This window comes from Passer montanus, unplaced genomic scaffold (genome assembly GCF_014805655.1).
Source record: "Passer montanus isolate IOZ18808 unplaced genomic scaffold, ASM1480565v1 scaffold1, whole genome shotgun sequence".
Lineage (NCBI taxonomy): Eukaryota > Metazoa > Chordata > Aves > Passeriformes > Passeridae > Passer > Passer montanus.
In genome coordinates this window covers 8,263,553-8,287,912 of record NW_024356504.1, presented here as the reverse complement: position 1 = coordinate 8,287,912, position 24,360 = coordinate 8,263,553, and the positions used below count along the sequence as shown (strand labels likewise).

The 24,360-nt window shown below is 38.2% G+C and overlaps 1 protein-coding gene across 3 annotated transcripts in view; it reads left to right on the top strand.

Moving 5' to 3' along the window:
- Nucleotides 1-6: 6 nt before the first annotated feature.
- RAPGEF4 (Rap guanine nucleotide exchange factor 4) overlaps nt 7-24,360 on the top strand; it is a 147,870-nt gene continuing 123,516 nt past the window's right edge. For all 3 annotated transcript variants that reach the window (XM_039699247.1, XM_039699236.1, XM_039699226.1), the window contains exons 1-4: nt 7-196; nt 11,901-12,043; nt 13,128-13,216; nt 21,325-21,471. In XM_039699247.1, coding sequence (XP_039555181.1) covers nt 132-196; nt 11,901-12,043; nt 13,128-13,216; nt 21,325-21,471 — 444 coding nt within the window. In that variant the 5' untranslated portion in view covers nt 7-131. The remainder of the gene's footprint in view (nt 197-11,900; nt 12,044-13,127; nt 13,217-21,324; nt 21,472-24,360) is intronic.

Genomic DNA, 24,360 nt, shown 5'->3' with positions numbered 1-24,360 from the left:
GGGCCTGGGCGAGCCCATCGCGCCGCGCGCGCGGGGAGGCAGCGAGGACGGACGGACGGACCGACCGACCGGCGCCCGGGCGGGGGGAGCCGCCGCCAGCCGGGTGCGCGGCAACCTGATCCCGGTCCAACATGGTCGCCGCTCACGCCTCCCATTCCTCGTCCTCCGGCGAGTGGATCGCGTGCCTGGATAAAAGGTATCGGCATCTTCCCAGGAGCGGCTGCGGAGGGATGCTGTGTGTATGCATGGATATGTATGTGTGTGTGCCTGCGCTGACAGCCCCCATCCCCGCTCTCCATCAGATCCTGCCTTACATAAGGAGCGTGCAGGTGGGAAGGAAAACGCCTAGGGGAAGCCAGCGCGGCGGGCAAGGATGAGGGCTAGAAATACTCCGTGCAGCGGAAGGGACAGGCAGTCCCCACGGGGATTGCTGCTCCCCGCCGGGAAGATGCTGCACGTGGTGGAGGAGGGGGAGCTCTGAGGCGGGGAGAGGGCCCGGGGCTGCCAGCCGGGGACCCGCCGTATCGGCCATGGCAACCGAGCCTTCTGCCCTCACCTGCCCTCACGGCGCCCCTGCCTCCCCTCCGCTCGGCACACCGCCCCCGCCTCCCGCAGCGGCCGCGAGCCCCCGCCCGGCACGGGAAAGGACGAGTCCCTCCTGTCCCCGCTGCGGCGCCCGGGCCCGCGGGGGTCCCCGGCTGCGGCTCAGGTGCGGGCGGGCGGCGGCACCGCGAGGGCGGGAGGCACGGCTGCCTGACGTGTGCCAGGGGTGGTGTGCGCGCTGCCAAAAATACGGGCAAATGAGTACCATTAAAAAAGTCAGGTTAAAAATTCTCTGCAGTGCTTTCTCTCGGGTGCTGCAGCCCCGAGTCTCACAATGTCGAGTCGCGTGGCGGGTGGTTTGAACGCCCTTTGCTGCATTCATACCTTTGATTCTTGGATCAGCTGAACACTCGCTGTGCCTCCTGCGGTCTAGGAATTTAGTTTACAAAAATGTAGACCATAGATACCCTATGCAGCTCAAAAGAAAGCTATCAGAGAGAATTCCCTTACGTGGTGTATGGCAGTTAGCTGAGCATCATCGTGAGCCAGCTTTTGACAGGTGGCATCATTTGGGGCTGTGCTGTGGAGAGAACCCTTTGTGCACACACAGGGGACCTTCCTCTGCTCATAATTTCTCTCCTTTTCAGGTTACTCTGTCTTGTGGGACTGCCCTTATGATTAGGTTTTCCTTAGTAGTCCAGGTAGCAAACCATAAGTTACTGGAACTTCTGGGCTAGACACTTTAGACACCTACCACAGACACTGAACCTCCTCAGTAACATGTGACTTAAGACTAACCTCTTAGAGATGAAACAATGTGTATAAATGTTGAAAGCACTCATAAAGTAAATATAAACAGAGCTGTTGATGGTAATCTAACCATCTAAGAACCAAAGTGAGGCCTCTGTGTAAACTGACATTGAGCGGATGTGAAGGACAGTATGAGTCCCACTACTTTTAGATTGGTGATCCTTTCGTTTCTGTTTTCCTACACTGTGAGATCCAAATTGTGAGCTAAAATTTGGGGCTTAATGAAGTACATAGCCTTGGGGAGTAGATGATATATTTAGGAAACATGTGTGGCATTTAATTTAGAAATCCCCCTGTCATAATTAATAAGCTGACCCTTTCTGTAACGTAAATTTCATTAGAGCTATTAAGGTGAAACTTTCCTTTCACTTTTTGTTGTTTGGAGTAAGCTAGTAGCACCAATTTATGGAGTGGAAAGAATCAATTCCAAGTGCTCTTAAGAATTGCACCTTACCCCTTTCCAGAAGGAAAGCCTATATATAGGACATACCCATAACATGACAGATTGTAGATTTTTTCCTGGTCTCTGCTGTGCTCTGCTTTGTGATCATAGGAAATACACTTAGGCATTTCATTCTGTTTTTCCACCTAAAAACATAGATAAAGTGTTTTTAATTAACTTACACACTTGTGCTTCTAAAGCATATTTATTTTCTATAGATAATCTTACCAGTGTAGTAATTTGAATTATTATCAATGTCTATGTATTTTCAGCTTTTTTAAAATTGTATAGCATTTTCTATGCCAAGTGTGAATTTTGTGAATATGGGATCATTTAATGAGTAAATTCTCTATAGAGAGTTTACCTTGTGTTTTTACTAAATAATAGAGTTTTAATATATTTCAGCCAATGAATATATTTCCAGGAGGAAAACTGTTCTAAAACTGGTATGCTTTGGAATGTTAATTCACCATCAACAAAAACAATTAAAATAATATGTAATATGGATTACATGTAGCATGTAATATGGATTATAATTATGTGGGGAAAAAAAAAGAATTCAAAATGGAGATAGCAAAATACATAATGTACAAAAATTATGTATTTTGTATTTGTTCTTCAGGTTTTTCCCCAAATCATGTTTCAAAGTGGAACTACTAACATTTAAAATTAGAGCTCATATAAAATTGAAGAACTGCCAAAATGTTACAGGAGAAATGTTATTACTGTGTAGGGTACTGGTGGGCTGTGGGCTACCAGTGCTTTGTCCATGTGTAGTTGTCCAGATTCCATGTGTAGTTACTGGCCACAAAAGTCAAAGATCCACACTTAAAAATCAAATACATGGGACAGTATTCATATATAAAGTTACAAGCGTAAAGGTAAGGAAAATTTCAGGACACTGTGCTCTATCAAGAATATTTAATTTTTGCAGGAGAGAGAGAGGATCAGCAGTGAGCAACTGCACATCCTGGAGATATGAATACCTGGAGATATGAATAATTTTTCTCTTGAGGAAACCAGTCCTTTTACATTTGAAGTAATAGTTGCTTTACTGCTGATTTCTTAGGGAGCAGAAGTATCCCTCCAATCTTAGCACTTTTCTGTATGTCTGCTCAGCACATAATTTAAAAAGGGTCACTGTCTTATGCATGTGTGTACAGTTAACTTAGGAAGAATGTCTTCTCATGTGTTCTTTCACACTAAAAACATCTGACCAGGAAATTTCCATGTTGACGGTATCTTTATTGAATGGTAGACAAAGTATTTTTTACATAACTATTATTTCTCTAAATCTGGTCACATTTATTAATTCTCTTACTAGTTTTAATTGGATTCAGATGCAAGTTTTTAGGGATGTACAGCATGCACAACTGCTAGAGATCCCAGGATTTCATACCTGGCTATGGCATCTGGTGTTTTTCTCTGAATTAAATGTAACCTTCAGTACCTTAACAGAGTGGAGAAGTGTATCACAGGGCAGAGCATGTAACTTCACTGTCCTGTTGTGTTAAGAATGTTATAGTCTTTGCCTAATGACTTATAAATTATTTAAGTAGGAATGGGCTTTTCAAGGACATGTGGTACGTACTGAGACTTTATAACCTTGTCATCCTTGTTAGTCTTGCATTATTTATGTTTAAAAAATCTGAAATAATGCATACTGGGTATTATCTCAGACCTGTTCCTCCCACAGATTTGAATGTAAATTCAGATTGAAGCTACATACTAGCAACATATTTGAATCAGGATTTGGTTTTTTAGTTTAGTGTAACATGTATTTGAGATGCAAGCTTTGTTTGCTCTGTAGTAAACAAGGGATCCCTTGTGAGCATACAGATACGCTAGAATAAAGAATTGATATTCTGAGAGAATTGTTGTAGAATAAATAGAGAAAATGCTTGTCATCCTCTGTAACCTTTAATTATGTCAAAGATAATGGGATATAAATTTATAATCAGGCAATATTATGAATACAGTTGCATTATGATGGTATTTTATTTAAAAGTATATTTTTCTGCAATTGGTAAAACTTACACTGTCTTCTATATAAATTCCTCCCTTGCCTTTTATTTGTAACAAATCCATAAGAATATCCCCATTTTCATGTAGTTTGCATCAGAATTAAATCATGGATAGGCACTGCAGTTCCGGTTGGCTTGTGTGCTTCGTGTTTTCTCTCAGTGTGCTGTGTGACTAAGCTGGTATATGCTTGGATCAAGTCTGTGTGGGGATATAGCAGCAGAAGGCACTGCAGTGGATGTGGAAACTCAGAGCTGTACAGACATAGCCCAAGTGCTTTCTAGCACTCATGTGAGGGTGCAGTCTGCTGAGAGCGGTGAATAACAGATTTATCTTTCCACATCATGCACCTCATTTTCTAGTTCAGTGCAAAGGTGCAGTCTTTGATGAATAATAAAAAAGTCTCTTCCTTTCCATGTTTTCTTAGAAAAACCAAAATAATTGTAGGTCTGTGCGTTTCATCAAATATGTGAATTAGATTAAATCATAGTGAGAGCTGGAGTTGTATTTGAAACAAGCTGTTTTGTTTTTGCTCTCTTGTTTACACATTTGCAGTATCGGCCTCCATTTGTTACATGTGACTGCAGTAAGTTACACACTCGTGCCATGGACAGGTATTAAGAGGAAGAGAAAGTGATTACCCCAGCGTGTGTAAACATTGTCATAGCCACCAGAGCAAGGCAGTATGTGCACATGCCTGATAGGACATTTAGTTGGTAACTACCAACAAATTTAGTTGGTAGTCTCGTGAAGTGGCTACGCAATTGGTATGATGTGTGTGCATCTGTAGGTCTTCTCTTTCACCAGATGATACTGGAAACATGTTTAAACTTTTGTTGCCTGAGCTCTTTCTGACGTGTTGTTAGGATTTCATTTCTCAAATCCTATGCTCTGAGCAGATTAAATTTATTTTATAACAAAACTCCATATTCCAGCAAAGGAATAAAAAAACCCAACAAACCAGCTAATTGAAATTGTGCCCTCAGAGTCAGGTGTTCACCAGATATTTTCCAAATACAAGTATTTTTCTTATCTAGCATGACATCTGTTTTTGTCCGCATCTTACAATTTGCTGCATTTAACAAAGCTTATCATTCTAATGATACTTCTTTTGTGCAGTATTTTCTGCTCTGTATTTGGCATGATCAGTTAGTGTTTCTGCTGCTTTATCAATATCCATGAATATTTCCTGAACTGACTTTCCCTTTCACCTTTGAATTTGTCAGTTGTCAAAATGCATGCAAATGTAAATCTGTAAAACTTATTTCATTGTTGCTGTAAATTTTAAATTTTCACTAGCTGTTACAATGCAGATCCTAAATCAGGAAAGGTGCATTTGGCATGTGTTATTGGTGAATAGTGGTGGCCAGAGTTTGAATTGAGAGATATAATCACTTGCATATTGTTCAATTACAGATTTCATTTGAAGCATATCTCAGAGTCTGTCTTCATATTAAAGCGCTTTTAATGCTTATTATGAAGCTACAGCACTGGTTAATGTAATTTCATCTGGATTTACTTCTGTCAAATGGAACTTTAACTGTCCTGAGCTTATGTTTATGAAATTTGGAGGTTTAATTCAATAAGATTTAGTCACATCTTGCGAACAAAGCATCCATAATATATAAAATTTCTCACAAATCAAGGAACATAATTCTGCATTTTGACTTCTCTTGAATTATTCTATCTTTCTAGACAGCAAATGAAGGTGGAAAAGAGTCTATTTCCTACTAGATCTATATTGTTCAGGTAGTGTAGTTTTAACTTGATAGAAATCTTTATGAATATAATAAGTTAATAAATACATCTTTTGCCATTCCTCTGTATATACAGATCTAGGAATTGATCTTTTGGAAGGATGCATAATTGATACATCAGGGTATGTAAAGAAATGAGCACACTTGGTTGCTCTGTTTAACTCTCCAATAATTTTTCAGTGTACTGATCAAACTTATTTAATTGAGTAATATGATAATAAGGTAGGTAAAGGAGAGTCCCCTATATTTGCCTTCCTTTTGTCCTCACTAAAGAAGACAGAACTCAATTCTACCAAATTCTGTGTGACTGCAGCTGGCAGCCAGTCAGTGTGCATTTAACTGGCTGGCCTTTCGGTACCTGCATAGATCAGGATTTTCTGCAGTATTTCTTGTACCTTATGTGGCAGGACCTGAAAGATTACCACAGGGATTCTGAGTGTAGGTGACAGTGGTAATTAACTGAATAGTAAGCACCAGCAATTTTACTTGTGTTGCCTTTTTTTTTTTTTTTTAAATCTAAACTCCAGAATGATTTAGGTGTGTAAGAGTCCTAGGAAACTGTTTAAATAAAATTCTATTTTCTGTTTGTCAGAGGAAATGAGAGTTGGAATCCCAGTCTCTTAAAATGACATTCAAGAGAAAAGAGTACTAATGTCATTATTGTTTAAAAGCCTCATGATGAGGCTTTTCCCATGACAAGGGCAAGAGGATCTGAAATGTGAGTGTTGAAAACAGATTTGGTAATACCACTGTAAAAAGTGAAAAGTGCTCTTGGTGGGAGTTAATTATCTTCTATTGCCATTGAAGCAAACCCTTATCTGGAAACTACTTCAGATTACGGGTAACTTTGTTTATTGCTAGCATTCAAGTGCCTTACTACAGGTCTAAAATGCTTTGATAGATCACTGGTATTCCACTCTTAAACTTTGCTTTCTCAAAGAGAACTGAAAAGTCAAAGAGCTTTACAGCCTTGTGTGGAAGAGAGAGTTGCAGTGTTGTGCTGCTCTCACTAAGGGAAGATGGACTGCTGGTACTGGTATTTTTCTGCATCCTACAGCATTGTTTTTCTGCATGTCAGGAAAGGACAGAAGAAAGTACAGGGAGCATAAAGAAATTATCTGGTTTTAATTGTCATTCATTGGTGCTGTCTACTTGCTCATGTTTCACAGCTGAATATATTTTAAAGTACTATTAAATTCACTAAATGGCCCATGGTAGGGGTTGCTGGTACTTTCCAGCTCATAGAATTTGCCTTTGCATCTTTGCATTAATGCTTTAGTTTTAACCCAGCGATGAACTCATTTTATTTGTCTGTTCTAGTGTTTTAGGTGTTTTCTACAGTCTCAACAGTGGAAGAAATAGATCCATCTGCTCATCTTTTGTGGGCTGTTCATAGCTGTCTGAATTGAAACACTACTGTTTTAAAAAGTTAAAAAGATCAAGAGAAGGGAATTCTATGCTTTCATTCAGTTAGAGCACGATTCAGGTTTTTGAACACATTTTCATAGAAATAAACATTTTAAAATTCTAGAGGCATCTTGTCAAAGAAGGTAAAATCACATATGTATTGGGGTTTTAGATCCATCTGCTCATCTTTTGTGGGCTGTTCATAGCTGTCTGAATTGAAATACTACTTTTTTAAAAAGTTAAAAAGATCAAGGGAATTCAATGCTTTCATTCAGTTAGAGCACGATTCAGGTTTTTGAACACATTTTCATAGAAATAAACATTTTAAAATTCTAGAGGCATCTTGTCAAAGAAGGTAAAACCACATATATTGGGGTTTTTTTCCTCAAATGTCAAACCCACTATGAGAAAGAACCTAAAGAAAAGGACATATGGTAAGAGAAAGTAATAGATTATAGTTGGATTAAGTTAACAAAAGCAAATAAAAAAACTCCAGCTTGTTTTTTCTTCTAGGTCAGCAAGTCTTTAATAACATCCTACATAAACATTCAAATACTTAATTTTAAAAATACTTAATCAAAATAGGTTCTTTTATAAAGCTATGTATATTACATGTAAGCAGAAATACTTCTCCCAGGTTGTGTATGTGAAGAATTATAACAATTATCCTCTGTCTGTATTTGAGCTTGAGTAGTTCACATTTAAAAATACAAGAGAGAATTGTAGAATGGCTTGAGTTGGAGGGGGCCTTAGATTGTCTCATTCCAACCCCTCTTGCCATGGGCAGGGACAGCTTCCACTAGACCAGGTTGCTCAGGGCTGTAGCCAACCTGCCCTTGAACACTGCCAGGGATGGAGCATCCAGCGTCTCTGAGCAAACTGTTCCGTGCCTCACCACCCTCAGAATTTGACACGTATTCCTAATATCTAATTTCAACCTATCCTCATGCAGTTTAAAACCATTGCCCCCTGACCTGTCACTACATGTCCTGTCCTTTTCCAGCTTTCCTGTAGGCCCCATTAGGTACTGGAAGGTGCTCTAGTCTCCTTGGAGCCTTCTCTTCTCTCTCAGCCTGTGTTCATAGGAGAGGAGTTCCAGCCCTCTCGTCACCTTCATGCTCCTCCTCTGGACTTGCTCCAGCAGGTTCATGTCCTTATTATGTTGGGGGTTCCAGAGCTGAGTGCAATGCTGCATATGGGCTCTCATGAGAGCAGAGCAGAAGGGGAGATTTATCTCCCTGGGCCTGCTGGCCATGCTGCTTTTGATCCTGCCCACGATGTGGTCGGCTTTCAGGGCTGCCAGCACTGCCAGCTCATGTTGAGCTTCACAGCCTTATGAGGATCGACTTGGGGCAGATCTTCATTATAATTGCCTTTCATAGGTGGTTAAGCAGACACTGTCAAGAAAATTGTTTTGTCTCTATAAAATATGCTCCTGAAATCTTCATATCCAAATAAGGAGGGGTAAAATAATCTTTAAAAATGCCTTATTGACATAAGTGAACAGAAATCTGTAACTAACATCAATGCTATCACTTGTATATGTATGCTGTGATGTTGTATTGAAGAAGCAGAAGATAGATGATGTCTTATGTGAAAACATTACTGCCAGCTAATCACTTACTATGCTCTGAAGAGGCAAATTAGTAATATAAATAAGAAGGCATTTTGGGGTCAAACAAAGCAGAAAGGCTTGTGGGGTAGTGAAAATAAATTGCTGTTGCTTTTCATCCCTTGTAATAATTTATTTGGTAGCCCTGCTATGCTACTCTCGTAGTGCCCCCTTTGCTTTGGGTGAAGTGAAATGAGATGTCAGCACAGTTTGACACAAAATTTATTTTAAATTGTGTGGGGTGGTCTAGGGAGCAGGTGCTTCACTTGCCTTAAATACTTTTACTCAGCTCATACATCTGCCAAATGAGAGCTGGAGAATCTTCATTGGTTTAATATATTTGTTCATTCTTTTAGATTAACCTATGGTCCTAATTCCATACATTGATCTTGAGATTTCAGAAATGGGTAGGACAGAAGCTTTAGCAGAAAATCAAGTGGTAGCTGAAGACCCACTGAAATGCGTTTTTTGACTTTGTTTGCTCATGGATATGAGATTGATGCTGATGCTACTGAAGTATCCCTTCACTGCTGATGCTGCAGAGTTACAATGTAACAGAACAGAAATAAATCTGCACCAGCAGTAGTTCAGCAGAGGAGGGCTAAGCTCAGCGAGATTGAACAACAGTGGTGAACACAGAGAGCTGTCTTTAGGTACTCTCATGAGGTATCTGGAAAAGTCTTTCCAGGGGCTTTTGGAGCCATATTGGGAGTGTAGGAATATTCCTTGGGATTGACTTTTGCAGCATATCTTTGTGTTCTGGGGAATGGTTCCTTTCTGGATTAATACCATTGCCTTTTTTAAGTGTGACTGCACTTGAAAATAAAGCTTGAATAATTCTCCATCTGCCATCAGTAGTACTTTTTATTAATAGATTGAATTATTAATGGTCTAAGGACTATATTATCACATTAGCTGTTTAAGTATTATTCCAAACTATGCTTTACAAAACAAGTTTGCAGTAAGATAGCTATGATGAAGAAATAAATTTGTTGTCCTGTCTTGTTTATGTTCCAGGTTAGGGAGCTTGTACTTCAGAAACAGAAACTAAAATTTGACATCATAAATAGATTAATGTTAAGTTAGTCATAATTAATGTCAAGTTAATGATATTGCAAGTTACCATGATGATAATTTTATTAAAAGATGCTCTGTGGAAAGTGGTGAAACTTTGCCTGAGTTTTGTAGGCCTGTGGAAAAGTAGTTAATTGATGCCATGGTACATTTTTCTCAGTAACTAATACTTGGCTTTTGAAACCAGATTCATTGCTATAGATCATAAACACTTAGTAGAAATGAGTTTGAGTGCTACTTAATGCCACTGTTACACTGCAGTCTGAAATTTTACACAGGCAAAATTTCATGTGCTCCTAAGGATAAAGGCTACGGCTGGGCAACCTGTTGTTAATTCCTTATTCCTTAACACTGAGGACTTTTCCCAGGATCTCTGAAAAAAATCCAAAGTCATCTTGTTGTCAAACAAGTTGAGTCCTTGTTAATTTTTATGAATAAGAATTCCTGATCTTAACCGAACAGCTAAAGCTTGAAGTGGATGATTTTCTGAGAATGATCTCACCTTTCTGAGTTGTTGGGTTTGCTGTTATTTTTGAGAGTCTGTAAATTAAGGTAGTTAGTGTTTCAAGAGTTAGTGTAGTTTGGGTAGGGATCTTGTGGAAGTAGATTGCAAATCTGTTTGCAAGCTGCACCTCCTAATCTTCTTAAAAGGATTTTGACAAGAGAGTTAATGCTTATTAGTACTTGTCAGCTAGTGCACAGTCAAGAAAAAAAAAAGAAATGGGTGAAAATCTTACATGAAATATTCAAAAGAGAGCTATTGTAGTTGATTGTAGTTTGAAGTGGTAAGAGGATGTCACTGTGATGTAGAAGCAAGTGCATACACCAGAGAATTATTATTCTCATCTGTAGTTAATAAGGGTAAATTGGAGTATAAACGAGAATAGAGATTTAATCCCTCCTAGACATAATTTAATAAGAAAGATGAGATACTGAGATTCAATACAAGTAGGATCTGGGTTTCTTCACTGAGGCAAAGATTTGGGTTCCTTAAAGTCTCTGATTTGAAAGAGGAATCTTTAAAAAATCTTGTTGGAAGGAGTGCTTACACTGCTTGTATAACAATAAGGTGAATAAAGATATGTATTTGTGAACTTAGTCTTCGTTCATTGTAGCTACCTGACTTCTGTTCATTATAAGCTCATCCACTGGCAAAAAGGACATTTTTGTCAGTAAAATTAACTAGCAACATTTGAGTGAGTGATAAGTCTAATGACTACTAGCAGTTATCTCTCTTTCTGTTATGCCTTTATACATTAATAATTTCTTCATCTGATCCAGCATAATGTCCTAGGAAAATTCTGTTTCTTTCTGTCCTTAGTGATTTGCATTTAGTCTGTTACTTTTTTTCTAATGCTGTCACCTAGTGTTTGGCTGACCTGCTGATTAATAATATTTGATAATCACATTTAAAGTGTGTTACAGAGCTAATTCACTTTATTTTCATAAATATGTAGTAATATGCTGAACCTGCTGAACTGCTGGTCTTCATGCTACTTTGTTGTAGAGAGGTCTGCAATTTTATTTTTCTTGAAATCTTGTTTTTTTAAAAAAAAGGCGTTGCTGTCAAAGATTTAAAATATTTTAAATATTGGAATTAAAACTTGTGACTGTTACCAATGAAAAATTAAGATTCTTACTTGCATATTTAATTTGTCCAACACTAAGAGACAGAAACTTCATGGAAGAGAATATATGTATTAAAGTTTTCCTTCTTCCTTGAAAGTGAGAAGAGGAAAGTCAGTTTATAGTCAGTAAAATGCAGAAGAGAGGCTTCAATATAGGAATTACTGTTGGTATCTAATGCTTTCCATTTAGCCAGATAGAGAACATTTATTTTGGGCACTGATTCCATGGATCTCTTGTGTGTTTGGACATCTGTTTGTTAAGGTTTTCATACAAACCTAAAACTATATATCATTCTAAGATCTTTAGGATGAGGACTGTATCATCATATCTACTTGTACAGTGATGCTGTGTTGAGAATTTGGTGCTAAGTGGGCTTCTGGACACTGCCTGTGTTGAAATCATAAGAATCATGCTCAAGTTGATAAAGGGCAGTTGTTAAGATGTCTTGGAAGGACTTCATTATGTAGTGTAAAATGCATTTTAATTTGTTTATATTATGGTGTGATATTTAATGCAAACATTTTTAAGTTTGGTGCATGCAGGTGGGGATGTTTCTCTGGTTAAGCCCTTGTCTTTTGTTTTCTTTTCTTTTGGTTTCTTGCAGGCCTTTGGAGCGTTCTAGTGAAGATGTAGATATAATATTCACACGACTGAAAGAAGTGAAAGCTTTTGAGAAATTTCATCCAAACCTTCTCCAGCAGATATGTCTCTGTGGATATTATGAAAATTTGGAAAAAGGAATCACATGTAAGACAGCTTCATATGATTATGTATTTTATGTAGATAAACATGGGGGTTAGACTGTGATTGTCTTTAGGAGATCGATTAGAGCAGAATCAGTGGAATGTTTACAATCACAGTCATGGGGCAAGGCAGGACTAAAGTGCTGCTTGCTCTACAAATGCAGTGTGTACTGACTCTATGGTAACAAGGCATACAGTAGCATGTCAGACTCTACCACTGTTCTGTTGAAAGATTACAAGCCAGTCATTGGACTTAAGCCTCATTCTTCCCCTGTAAATGTATTATTGATTGCTTTTGCCAGTGCTTTGTGCTGTCAGGGGCAAAGGTGTGTCAGCAAGGCACATCACTGATAGTGTGTGGTTTCCAGGCACCCTGGCACAAGCCAGACCTGCAGAGCTGCAAACTGCGTGGGGTGCAACAGCTCCGTGCCTGTGCTGGCAGCCTGTGGGCCTGGTGTAGGTGCACCCCTGCGCTTGGTCTGTGCAGCTGAGATGGAAATAAGTGGTAGTCCTGTGATGTGAATGCATACCAGGGGAATAGCTGATGAAAACCTGTGGTATTAGTAAAGTCTCAGAACCATCTCAGGTAAATCTGGCATGCAACACTGGGGTTTGGTTAGAGTAATAGGGATTTTGATGCTCTCTAATCACACAGTTGGAATGCCTGGACATCAAAGTCTTGCAGCTGCTGATCAGCCAGAACTCTTACTGAATTCATTGGTAGCTGTGTCTGCACTGGAAGATTGTGAATTTCAAAGGGAATTTCATTGTTCAGAAAAACTTTTTCCTTGTTTGTTTTGTTTCTTTGGTTAATTAACTAAGAGAACAGAGGAGCAGACGCAAACTGGGGAGAAGAGTGAAGCAGTTCTACGTGCTTCCATTTTTTCCATAGTGTATTGACTAGTTTACTAAAATGTGTGCTTTTCAGTGGCACTGGAAGTATTACTGTAACAGTAAATAAGTAATCTCATATGGCAAATTGGATGGTGCCAAGTGACTGCAGTATTGCAGTAATATATGAGAAAATATTTATTACTGTTGCTAAACTTAAAGTGATAACTCTTATTTACAAGATTTCATCTTTCCAGTATTCCGTCAGGGTGATATTGGGACGAATTGGTATGCTGTCCTGACAGGATCACTGGATGTGAAGGTGTCTGATACAAGCAACCACCAGGTAAAATATATTTTTCATTGCAACCATCTGCTCAGTAGTACAAATGAAGAACATAATTTATCGTGAGGTAGATACTGACACATTCTATACAGATATTTTGTCATATCACAAGGATGTATATGTTTCTCTGAGTCTCTTTTAGTCTTAGTTGTCCTTGGGCTAAGGAACACAATCATGCCATTGATCTCAAGAAACTGAAATGTAATGCTCTGGAAGTGGTCTACATTTCAATGTGATACAAGTCTTCTCTATCTTTTCTAGTAGTGCTATTGAAGTTGTGTTAAAGATCAGAGCGTGGGTAATTCATTCCCTAGAAATATTTTAATCCAGTTCTTCAGGAAGTTCAAAGCAAACCCACTAGCAATGCAGTCTAATAACAGCATAATGCAATCTCCACTGCAGAAATGGGGAAGTAGTGTAGTAATAGCAGACTATTGGAACTGCTGCCGTGTTGGACAAGACGCCTACAGGTAATACCTATTCAGTGTTAAGAAACAGAAGGACAAGTAAAATTCTCCCCAAATTTAAAGTGGTTTCTCAGTATCTTGGTGCCCTGGATTTATAAAATTTAGAGTAAATAAATATCTAAAGAGATGAGATAGTTTTCCTGGAGTCTCCTGTCCAAGTTGTCTATTGTCATGCACTTGCTGCTGTGAGCTTAGTCTTCTGGGAGAGCATCCTGTCCCTTCCCTGCTCCCATGTTTGAGACCAGTGATTGTCCCATGATGTAGCTTGGCTTGGGGTTGTACCTCTGATAAGGGACTTGTGCCTTTGCATGAGTAGTATAGCTATCTAGGACCTTACAGAGACTACTACCCATTTTCCCCACCTGGATTGAAAATAGCATGTGTAGGGGATGGTGCCCAAAGTTTGGCTGATTGAGGAAAGTTTTTTGTTCATAGCAGAAATTGGATTTTTTTCACTTTGAGTGTCTCATCATCGTTCAAATTGGGTCAGAATGCAAGTCAAGGCAGTGTGTGAGTACTGGGTGTTTCTATTTTCTGCAGTAGAATGGTAGATGCAAAAGGAACTTCTTTCATATTATTTTTAGCAACAGTACTAAGTAGAGATTGATTGAGAGTATAATTAACTTAATTTGAGCAATTCTTGTCACGGCCTGGCTGTCATTGGTATTGTCACAATTTGGAACAGTACTGGGCTCTTATGAGACCCTTTTCTGTGGATGTCTAAAGCAATCAGGATTTTCCAGTGTTTGCCAAGAGATGGCACTACACTGTTGTGAAGAATCAATGCTCTTTACTCAAAGTAATACATCTTCACAATCTGGATGTTAAATTAAGAATCTCTTTGGAGTGTCGATTTATTCCATTAGATGGGAGTATGGAACACTTCAGTTTCTTAATGAATATAATGTAAATATTTTTTTCTGCTTGTTCAGGTTAACTTCATTTTCCTGCCAGTAGGAAGCTGTTGAACTAGAATTCATATAATTCTAGTTCTAGAAATTATATTCTGCAGTTACTTCTTACCTCACATTTCCTTCTCACGTGAAAAAGGAACTTAATTCTTACCACTGCCTAGTTGCCCTAGAATATAGCCTTGCTGCCAAAAACATAGCAGCCCATGCATTTACCATTCCTGTCTGGATAATTTTCGTGTTTGGGGACTCCTAAATATTATTTGAGTCCAACATTTTCTCTGGTTTTGCCCCAGCTTGGGATTTATACCATGTCCCTCCTTGTCCATTCTTGGTCTCCTCATTCTCCTGCCTGTAGCCTCCTGGATGTGGTTCCTGTAGACTCATGTAAAAGTACAGGATTAGTCTGTCATTCTAGTAGGAGAGAAGCTAACTTGGTATTTAGGTTCCTATTGGTTGAAATGTCTGTAGACATAACTAATTAATTTGGACACTGTTTAATACTTCAGATAAACAGGAAGTTGTATTAGATGACCTCCTGAGTATTCTTGCAGTGTGAATTATCCTGTGATTATATGATGATGCCTACAGTACTAATGTAAATACGGAAAATCAATTCTCTTGATGAAAAATATGAGTCCCATTTTGCTAGGTGTTAATCTGTGTACTTGGGAAGCTTAAATTTCATGAAGCCTAGGAATGAATGCATTGTGTAACATCTACCATGTACTACCTCTCTCTGTAGTCACCTTTGGTGATTGGTGGCTTTCTCCCATTAGAAGTGCAGCAAGTTATTGTGCACCTGGTCCCTGCTAAAAGTGTCTTAATTGCCTTTGTTCCTACAGAGGCATGTAGAAATTAAATTTTTAAGTACTAATGGATCAAGACTTCAGTGTAGCTAGTGAGGTATTAATTCACACACATCCTTGCTGCACAGCAGCTTACTAATGTAGACACCTGTGATTTCTCTCAGAAAATATTAGTAATACTGATAAGGAGCAAGTTGAGAATTTATGTAAACAGAAATATTTATATTAGCTATTATGAGATATTAAAATAGCACGAACTATTACATCTATTGTTTTACGGGCTTTAATAGAGACAGACACAGATAATCAGGACCTCATAAAACCTTGTTTTCGTACTGGTTTCGAAAAACCCTTTCTGCTTGCAAAGCTGTGTTCTGTCACGAGAGGGCAGTGTTAGAACACAAAGAAAGCCCGAGTTCGGGCGGTGTTTGTAAATCGCATTCGGCTATTTACCATACACACCTGTTTTAAAGAGTTTGGCCAGAGAAAAGTTTGCTGTTACTGCTAGTTTTGTTCCACCGAGCTGGTAAAATGTGCTGGTAATTTCATATGCTGTTGGAATGGCTACAGAGATTTGACAGGATTACTCATCCAGTACATCCTGAGTGGAGTCTGCTGTCTGTAAAAACTATTAATGGATTGTTCTGGGCATTCAACAATCAAGAAGAGATCAAAGAGGACATTTTCTAGGGTGAAAACCTCTCAATGTGAATTCCAGAGGTAACTGTAATGAAAACTGTTTTGGTCGTGTCTCAATTTGTTTGTACAAATACCCTGATAAATACAGTACTTAAAAGTCATAGAAAAAGTGAAGTTAAGTTGCCTTCAAAATAAACAGAAAATGCAGCCTCTGTAGAATATATCAGAAAGAGGTATTTGCCCTCAGTTATGTTCAGATTCTGAATTTCATTTTTATTTGGCATTGCTGCCTACCCAGTGTTGAGATATCTAGTAATGGAAGTTTTTCTTAGGGATGTTCCTGGTTTGGTGTTGTCTTAAAAGCATTGCTGACGAATTGCCTTGTGTATGTTTCATTTTTGAACTCTGTTTTTAAACTGAACAGTTTAAGGATGGCTGTTGGCAATGCCTCAGATTAAAGCTGGGAATAAATGCATTTTGACAAAAGCATCAGTGTTATAATGTTGTCAGATTCTACAACATTGTGTTCTTCTGAATTAGATTCAGAGTCTTTTACCCCAAAGATTTTTCTGATAAACTATGAAGGAATGAAGAGAAAAAAAACAAAGACCAAATAGCAATTTGATCTTCTGGGTTTTTTTCTGCATTTTGCCAGCTCAGAGTGTGTGCTGGGGCCTATTGCCAGCTTATCTTGCCTATGTTATGGTGGGGTTTTTTAGGCAGGTCAATTTTTAAAAACGGACAAAATTTAACGTAGGGCATTGACTTAAAAAACAATTAGCCTGTTTTAGAAAAGCTATAAAGGAGGAGCTGTGAGTGCTTGGATGGTACAGCAGTGTCAGCTGTAAGAAGATGCAGAGGGCTGGGGATGAAAAGCCAAATAAGTTAGTGGGGTTGCTGAGAAGAATGACTGTGAAGAAAGAGGTTCAGATGTTCATGTAAGAAATGGAAAAATTTCACAGCTCTTTGAAACTGAGGACAAAGGAGGTGTGTGACAAGGTGAAGTGGCAGCAAGGAAAGGGATTTAAACAGGGTAGACCTTGCAATACTGCTTTCAGTATGTAAATGTATTTTGGAGATAACCTGTGTGAAGTTGTGACATAGGTTTGTACTGTAGTTAGTAGTATAAATATGCCTAAGGTAGTTTTAAATTATTTAGTTTGGGCATGAGAACTGCTGTACCCATTGTAACACAGAGATTGACTGAACTAATATACTAAGCTGAGAAGCAGAGTGTGGCTCATGCTGAGCTCCAGTGTTGTGGTTGTGCATATTGAAAGTTAATACAGGAAAATTTCACTTCTCTCTGTCAGGTGACATAGGAAAACATCTAAGACATTGCAGGTAGCTTTTAGAAGATCAGATAGAAAGGTATGGAAATAATGAATGTGGTATTACAGTACAGTTAGTCTGAACCATACATATTTTAATTAGGTACTAAAGAGAAGCAGCTCACAGTTTTCGTAGAAGCATAATGCCTTCTTTAAGCACATAAGCTTATCTTGTGTAAAGAGGGTGGCCTAACATGTTTGCAAACTGCAATTTAAGTGTATTCAGAAGGTATTGTCTGAATGGCTCAAACACTGAAGTGAAGGTAATGGAAGAGAAAAATCACTTCATGCTTTACTTTCATGTATATCTTTGGTTTCTCTGTCATAGAAGGAAATTTTTGCTGAGGACAAACTGAACTGTGTCAAAGTAATAATAAGCAAACTTCTCAAAATGCCAGCTTTTGCAAAACTCCTGTTAAACATAGAGATAATATGATGTCCTAGAGAGACACAGATAGACAGGTGAGATAAAGGTGCAAGGTGTAGGAAAATGATGAAATCAAAAACCATCTAGCTACATCAGCTCCCTTAAAAACTCAAAATGTTGAACAGACTAAAATTTCAAAGGAACATCCCTTTGAGCCTAGCACTAGTAATGTTTCTCCCTGTTTTCTTCATTTGTCTTTCCAGCACCATGATTTTATTCACACACAGTACAAAAATTCTGTTTGCCAGCTTGAGAAACAGAAGGGGTCACAAGTCAAGGAGGGGGGATACAGGATGATCCTTCAGATGCTGGGGAAGGGAATAAAGCAGAGCCTTGTTTCTGATTCTCATCAATTCCATAAAATGGTCTTGCAAATTCAATAATGTTTAGGATTGGTGGGGGGGTGAGGGAAAAACTTAAGAATGCTTTTCCTGCATATGTCTCATGTGGCAGTAAGAGTCAGTGAAACTGAATACACAAACAGCCTCTGATTTGAACACTACTGTTTTATAGTGTGTACAGAGGACAGATAGCAATGGGAGCAATCTCATCTTTCTAAGTCTCTAATACTTTTAAATAGCTGTGTGAATGTTAGCCGGTTACCAGCCACTAGAACACCCTGCTGCTTCTGGGATTGCAGAGGGGAACAGCAAACAGAGAGTTTTGAGCTGCCAGCAATCCTCCTGAAGTCTTCACTGAACAGCAGGAGATTCTTGAGTGTAAGGTTAACTGGCATAACAGGAAACACACCTGATTCCCCAGGAGGCTGGAGATGTATAAACAAGGGGTAGTGAGAAAATAGGGCTCTGAAGCCTCAAAGAAGGCATATAGGTCTGCACCCCAGCTGGCTGTGAAACTGCATCTCTGTGGAGAACTGTGATGGCTGGGGAAAAAAATCTGAAAAAACTAGATATGACGCATTAGGTTTTAGCTTTTATGTTTTTCAAATCCTGTTCTGCTTTAGAGTGTAGTTCTGAGGTTCATATTAAAGGATGGTAAGCTCGCTTCACAGAGTAGCTAGAAAAAAAATTCCTTCTCTAGCTTGGGACAAAGGACAACTGATCCAAATATTCAGGCCCAAGAGCATAAAGGTGGACTGAAGAGAGGAAAACAAGAAGGATGGGACTTCATAACTTAAAGCTATAATTGCACAAGTAACTCCAATATGCTAATGGACCATAACTTATGAAAGTGAGAGACCTCGTGACTGGGTGTCCATTTTGTGACCATTTTGGGTCATCTCAGGTATAGCCCTGGCTGGGTGCTTGTGCTGCCCAAGGTGTATCTATTGAGGCCTTTTAATGAATAGCTACTTTATTCTTTAACTCCATCTAGCCTCTGTTCTAGGTCAGCCTTAACAAGGCATTGGATGGAAGCCTGGATTTTCCTTTAATGAATATAGATAGGACCATTCCAGTCTCTTGACCTAACATCCCACAGTGTTAATTTATTCCTTAAGCTTAACAACTGCTTCATCAGAAGTTACCTTATAAAGTAATTTCCTAACTAACAATTATCCTTTTTTCTTCTCATGTCTGTTCTGTCATTATTCTTTAGGGCTGTACACAGTCAGAGGAGGTGAAATGTTTAAAATGAGTTTTATTTTTTGAAGGGTGGGGAGCAAGTGAGAAATTAGAAGATGTAAACAGTGTTTATGATCTACCTACAGGAAAAGTTTCTTTTATGCCAGGCTGTTTGGTTGTCCTGTCCTGAACAAAGCTCTTTAATCTGAACTTTCTGAATAGGATTGAGAATAATGTATTGTATATCTGGAGATCAAATTTTGTATGAGCAGTAGGCCCATTTTCTTTGTAGCTGCTTTGAATGCCATTGTGAGTATCGTAGCATGCACAGTGTTTCAGCTCTGAATTGTAAGCTTGGGAAGGCAGATTTCAGTGTATAAACTGTATTATAGTCTGTTTGTAGAGGCTTCTATTTAGGAGCCTAGGTGCTTATTCCCAAATATTCCTTCTTTTAAAGAAAATCTGTTCTTACTTTCCTTCCTTGAAAATTTATTTCTGACAGTTGGTAAATTTTTCCTAGATCTTCTCTGAGACACAATTGATTTTGTTTTCCTGAACACACAATTTTATATGGTAACATCTGTGTAAGAGCAATTTGCTATGGTTCAGGGAACTGGACTATTATGGGCTTTTGTCTTTGTATTGCAATTACAAAGCTACTAACCTTATCTTAATAACATTTGCCTATTATGACTTATTAGATGCATGAAAGAAAAGCAGGGCAATTCTAAACACAGAAAATGATGCTGAAACTTGTTCATGTATCTCTCCTGGATTATCAGCCACGAGGACGACAAATATTTCTGCTTTGATTTTTGCAGAGGTTGCATGAATCCTACATTTTAGAATTAAACTATACTTCTCATCTTGTATCAAGTAAAGTTAGCATGTGTTTTTCTATGGTAATTTGTAATTGTCTGCATACACATGCAATACGTTTTCTATTGTTAAGTACAGTTAGTATGATTTAAAATTTTTTATGCTGTTGCTAATTTTTTTAATTACTTAACAGACTGTCAGATAAGGCCCATCTCAGAAAAAGACGTGAGTGTTCAGCTTCAAGCCTGTGATGAGGAACAAAGCAACTTTTGAGCTGAAAATAGAACATGTATCTAAAGATCCTGATTCAAGCAACTTCTTTAATGGCTACTTGTTTTCTCTGCAGTAGCTCATAATTTTTATTGGAACTACTACAGAGGAGTTCCTGGCCAAGGGAGATTGATTTAGACATCATTTAGAATGGCATGTGCTCATATAGACTCCATTGAAGTGGACTTTGCTGCTTGTTTGGGACCTTCTTATTGCTCTGTACATGGATCCATTTTTTCCAGGTTGTTTGAACTTGAATAGTTTTCTTGAAATCCCTGATTTATGTGAAAATATTTTTTTTTGGTCTGGTAGTTAATTGACAAACATCCATTAACAACTGAAAGATTTGCTGGCATTTTCAACAGAAGGGCCAAGAGTTGGTTCAATGGTACAAGCACGTTGCTTGTACAATAGAGAAATGCAATATAAATACAAGAGGATATTATAATTGAAAGTTACATTTACATAACAGAAAACATAACAGGTGATTTTTTTTTCTGATAAGAGTAGCCTGTGTAGAAGTTTATCTTCCAAGATTGCATTTCTGATTCTAGTTACCTTCTCATCACCTCTGAGATTTCAAAAGATCTCATCATCATAGTAGTGTTTAGAGAGAGATTAACGGAGATCATAGGTTTTTATAAAGATGAAAGTGATTCTTGTGTTCTCAGATTTGCATTCAGAAATGTCTAATTCAACTGATGAATATAGAAAACAGAAGTCCCACTTTTTCCATGTTAAAGCTTTCCATGTTGTTTACCAGCACATTGATTTTTTTGTTGTTGACATCTAAATTAATGTTCTTTTTAAGCAGATTGCTGAAGACTCTCAAGGCAGTGCTATTAAAAATAAGACACAAAAACTCTCAAAACATCCCGAAATATTTAATGTGTCCTTTTTTTTGAATCAAAGGATGCTGTGACGATATGCACTCTTGGAGTAGGAACTGCTTTTGGAGAGTCCATTCTGGATAACACTCCTCGCCATGCTACCATTGTTACCAGGGAACATAGTGAGCTCCTTCGAATTGAGCAGAAGGACTTCAAAGCACTTTGGGAGGTAAGTTCAGATTTATTTGCAGTTAATACAGAAAAAAATGCCTTGACTTTGAAAGTATTTGTCATATAGTATTGTTGCATCGTACGTCGGACGAGCTCCTGTTGCTGCCGGCGCGTGCAGCCCTGGGACCAGAATCAGCTGGGAGCATGGCAATAAAATAAAATGGATGGGAAGGACTAAAGGGCTAGAAACAGAACGCTTTAATGTGGATAAAATCAGGCGCATGAGGGCGCAACACAAAACATAAACAGTGCAGATCTACATAGCTCCTTGAGAAGACCTCCAATGGCACAAACACAGCCTTGTATAAACATTATCTGAGAGCAGGGAACCAATGAACAGAGAGAAACTGAAACAATACCTTATATGGAATACAGGATTAACTAATCAGAGGGCAGGGTTCAGAATATAACCTTATAAGGAATAACTTAATCTGCATAATGATCCCATTGTCCTTTTCTTCTCCTTCATTCTCACTGTAATCTCACTAGAGATTTCTCAGGGTCTAATGTTGTTACTTGCTGTGTGGCATGCCCACAGCCCATCCTCTTTAGGGTGGACCACCATGTAGTATGAAGACATTTATATCATAAGCAAAGTATAATTATTTTAAATTACTTTGGGAAAAAAAGAAAAGTTTTTACTAGTCTTTAGTCCTTCATATTAAGTATGATTCCATACTCCTATATTTCTTTCCTGTGGGCCTCTTGTAATGAAATAACTTAGGTGGTAGAATATCTGGTAGAATTTATTTATATACTGCAGGTGTTGCTCTCTTAGCCTTAATTTTGCTTTTATTGCCAGCTTTTATGAGGAGAGTCTATTCTTATTGTACTCTGAAATTTTAAATTATTCTCATTTACTCTTGTCTCATCACCAGCTGTAAGGGGTTTAGAATTTGCAGATGGATCAAGATCACTTAAAAATTGACTTTCTGATTACATGTGAATTCCCTTAAAACTTTCCTTTGTGGAGAACATACTGCTGAGTTTCTTGATTCTGTAGTCTGTCTGCTTTGGTATCCATGCAGAGAAGACTTCATTAACATGTTGCTGCACAAAGTTACTGAACTTGAATCTGTTTGCATTTTTGCAAGCACTACATTTGGTTGGACAAGTGTTGTGGGAACTGGAAGGCATCCTGTTGGCCTGGCCTACACTATTGCCAATTTGTACCTCCAGCTTGTTTGAAATGGTGACTGTACAAGTGTAGGTGTTGTGCAGAGCTGCCAGATGGTGTGACAGTGTCCTAAAGTTGCAGGTCTAGGGACATTAATTATATTTAAGAAATTGGTGCTGGTTCTAACATTTTAGTTCAGCTTCTAACTGTGGATGGATGGATTTTTTTTCTTTCTGTTTTCCTGCGAAAGAGCAGTATTACACTGCAACTAATTGTCTTAAAGCAGTTCTAAAGTCAGTATCAGAAAAAAGTCAAATCTCCAGCTATCTACATTGAGGGAGGAAACTGCACTTTCATCACCTGCCTAACAGTATGTTACCTTGAGCATAGTTAATGGTGCAGCATTGCCAAGGCATGAAAGACCACAGTGTGAGTGAAACACGCTTGCCACTGAATGCCCTGACAATATCAGATACCATTCTTTGACTTGCATGGCCAGGATTTTTACTGTTTTTTGGCAGGTTCTACAGCTAAATTAAAATATTTTGGCAAGTTCTACAGTTACTGAAGTTTTGCAGTTAATTTGAAGAATCTGACAAGGCAATATTTTTTTGCAGTTCACAGGGTTTTTTTTTTTTCCAAAGCAGCTGCATTGTAGTTTTAGGCCTTGGCATGAAAAGATGAAATATGCCAGTGGTCTCATCTGTTTTAACATATGCAGCATTTGCCAGTAGTCAGAAATTTGATAATGTAGATAGTGCTTTACAAGATAATGATGGGGAGAATAAATCCAATTTTAGGTTTCTCTGGTAACAGTTTTGTGAAAAATTCACTTTTAATTGTTATAAGCACAGTCATTTTTCCCATGCACATGAATTTCCTTCTAAGCATTGTTCTCTTATTTCTCTTATTATTATTATTTGGGGCATGGGGTTCCCTTTTAAAAATTTTTGAATCATATATTTAAAGTAGTTTTAAAAACAAGTTCAACATAATTTGGTCTTTAATCACTAATACAGTTTTGTTTTGAGCGCTTTTGATGATTTTGCTGAGTTTTTTGATGATAGATGCTTTTGTGGAAGGTGATATGTGTTAGAAGTGCTGGAGTGGTCATAGGCAGCTTTAGCACACACCTTGTGTGTTGCAGCTTTTATGAAACTGAGCTGTAGAACATGTCACAAATGCTGCAGGTGTGAGTCGGAGACCACAGTTTAGATTATGGTGCTTCTTTGTCTTTTGTGCCATTTTACAGTGAACTTCTCATATATTTTGATGTGTTTTCTTTCAAGGAGGCTATCCCTCTACTGTCAGTGAGTGGAAAATTATTCAATGAAATACAGCTTTGCTGGTTGGTCTCAGATATAATAAAGTTGTTCATTTTTTCAAGGTAATATTTATTTCCTTGCAACCTGCTAATCCCAGAGTTTGCATAAACTGCAGCTAATATGTGATAAAGAGAAAATGTTTAAAATAGATGGAAAATTAAAGAAAATTTTCCCAAAATATACTACCAGTAGCACCAGCACCATATTGTTCATAATATTATTGTTACCTGAAGAAAGGTAAATATTTTTCTAAAGGGAGACTTTTAATGTTTTTGATGCTGCATTGTTCTTTCTGCCTTATCCTAAGGTTCATATATCTTTGCTGTGACAAAGTCTGCATGAGGAAACTGTTATTGTTACGTGTCATTCAGTTTTTAATTGTGTCTAATGAAAACTCACACAAAGTCAAGAGTGGATCACAGATATTCAATACATATGGTACCAT